Source organism: Crocuta crocuta, unplaced genomic scaffold, assembly GCF_008692635.1.
Source record: "Crocuta crocuta isolate KB4526 unplaced genomic scaffold, BGI_CrCroc_1.0 scaffold647, whole genome shotgun sequence".
NCBI classification, from domain to species: domain Eukaryota; kingdom Metazoa; phylum Chordata; class Mammalia; order Carnivora; family Hyaenidae; genus Crocuta; species Crocuta crocuta.
In genome coordinates, this window is record NW_027531286.1 from 1,104,714 (window position 1) to 1,106,519 (window position 1,806).

Sequence of the window (1,806 nt, forward strand, 5' to 3'; positions counted from 1 at the left end):
GGAGGCTCGGGGGGACTGGCAGGGGACCCGCTTGGACGCCCCCTGACCCCTGCTCCCTGTTCGGGGTGCTTGCAGCAGTCAGAGGAGGACGTGAGCCAGTTTGACATCCACTTCACACGGCAGACGCCGGTGGACAGTCCCGATGACACGGCCCTCAGCGAGAGCGCCAACCAGGCCTTCCTGGTGAGGTCCCTTGGGGCCCGGGGGTTACGGGGACACGGGCAGGATGGTGGCTGAGGGGCGGCGGGTGCCGAGCCCAGCCCTGCCTCTGCCCCTCCTCCCCAGGGCTTCACGTACGTGGCTCCCTCCGTCCTGGACAGCATCAAGGAGGGCTTCTCCTTCCAGCCCAAGCTCCGCTCCCCCAGGCGGCTGAACAGCAGCCCCCGGACCCCGGTCAGGTACCGCAGGGTAGGGGGGGTGCGTAGCTGGCGTCGGGGGCCGGTTGTGGCCCTGCCCGTCCACCCCAGGGCTTGCCTCCGCTCTCCCTTCTACCACCAGGGCCCCGTCGTGGCACAGGCTGCCTGGCTTGGGCACTTGACCTCACAGCCTGCGTGCCCGGCAGGGGGGAAGTTGGGCCTCTGACCCCAGTGCCGGTAGGTGCTGACTCAGCCTTGGTTTCCCCCGCAGCCCCCTGAAATTCTCGCCCTTTGAGGGGTTCCGGCCCAGCCCTGGCCCAGTGGAGCCCTCGGAGCCCCCCCTACCTCCTCTCCTGCCGCCGCCGCCGCCCTCGAGCTCTGCACCCCTCCCCATCCGACCCCCCTCAGGGACCAAGAAGTCCAAGAGGGGCCGTGGGCGCCCTGGGCGCTAGGAGGACGGATGGCCGTGAGGGCGGGCGGGACTCCCGGCCAGGTCCAGAGGCCAGGAGTACAGCGTGTGGCAGCGCGTCTCTGTTGGCGGTGGCTGTGCCCCTGAACCATGCCCACAAGGGGCCCCCGGCTGTGGCTGTCCGGTGGAGTGGCCTTGCCGCCCTGCTGGCCTCCCGCAGTTGAGCTGTGCCCTCGGAGAATTAAACTATTGAATCATGGCACTGACCTGGCTCTTCCCTTGAACTTCTAGGGGGCAGGGGTGGGGCGGGGGGCGTGGCAGGAGGAGCCCCTGCTTAGAGACGGGGAGGCTTGCCACAGGACCACAGAGCCACGGGGCTGGAGGGCTTTTATTTCAGGTGGCTGCCCGGTGCCCATAGGGATGGGTGGCCTTCCTGGTGGGGACAGGGATGCACAGCTCTGGGGACGGAGTGGGTGGGGGGAGTGACAGTCTGAGAGTGTCCATCTGGGGGTGTGGGTGACAGCGGGACCAGGGCAGGCTGTGTCCAAGCAGCCACGGCGGCTTGGGAAGCAGGGGCATGGTGACAGGGATGTGGCACCACGCTGGCTCCTACAGTGCGGTGACGTGGAGGTCCTGGCCCTCGGCCGCTTCGGAGCGGTCGTCCCAGGCCGCGCTGCCAGCAAAGGCGTGCAGGTCACTCAGCAGGGCCTCAGCACTGCCCCCCGAGCCCGCCGGCCCCTGGGAGCCCAGGCCCAGGCCCCCACCGGCGTTACTGTCACACGCTTCCTCAGCGGGCTCTGGGTCCTGCCGGGGGCCGGGCCCCTCCACGCACCGCGGCTCCTCCTCCCGGGACTCTGCCTCCTCCAGGCCGCCGACCAGGTGGTAGTCGTCTTCCCCGTCCTGCTCGTCCTGCTGCTGCTCTGGGTCGTCATGGGGGGACCCCAGCTCAGCCCGGGCCTGGAGCCAGCGGCCCGGGGGGCTGGCCCAGAGCAGGCGGCGGGTGCGGCCCCACAGTGCGGCGCCCAGGCGGGCCGGGTGGTG

At 70.4% G+C, this 1,806-nt stretch overlaps 2 protein-coding genes across 2 annotated transcripts in view; one reads left to right on the forward strand and one right to left on the reverse strand.

Moving 5' to 3' along the window:
* Positions 1 to 1,024, forward strand: part of RPS6KB2 (ribosomal protein S6 kinase B2) — a 5,908-nt gene extending 4,884 nt beyond the window's left edge. Inside the window, exons 13-15 of the mRNA XM_077771395.1 lie at positions 23 to 183; positions 286 to 398; positions 628 to 1,024. Coding sequence (XP_077627521.1) covers positions 23 to 183; positions 286 to 398; positions 628 to 808 — 455 coding nt within the window. The 3' untranslated portion in view covers positions 809 to 1,024. The remainder of the gene's footprint in view (positions 1 to 22; positions 184 to 285; positions 399 to 627) is intronic.
* A 111-nt stretch (positions 1,025 to 1,135) lies between these two features.
* The window catches only part of PTPRCAP (protein tyrosine phosphatase receptor type C associated protein), a 2,514-nt gene continuing 1,843 nt past the window's right edge, over positions 1,136 to 1,806 (reverse strand). Inside the window, exon 2 of the mRNA XM_077771377.1 lies at positions 1,136 to 1,806. This exon is cut by the window's right edge and continues 216 nt beyond it. Coding sequence (XP_077627503.1) covers positions 1,375 to 1,806 — 432 coding nt within the window. The 3' untranslated portion in view covers positions 1,136 to 1,374.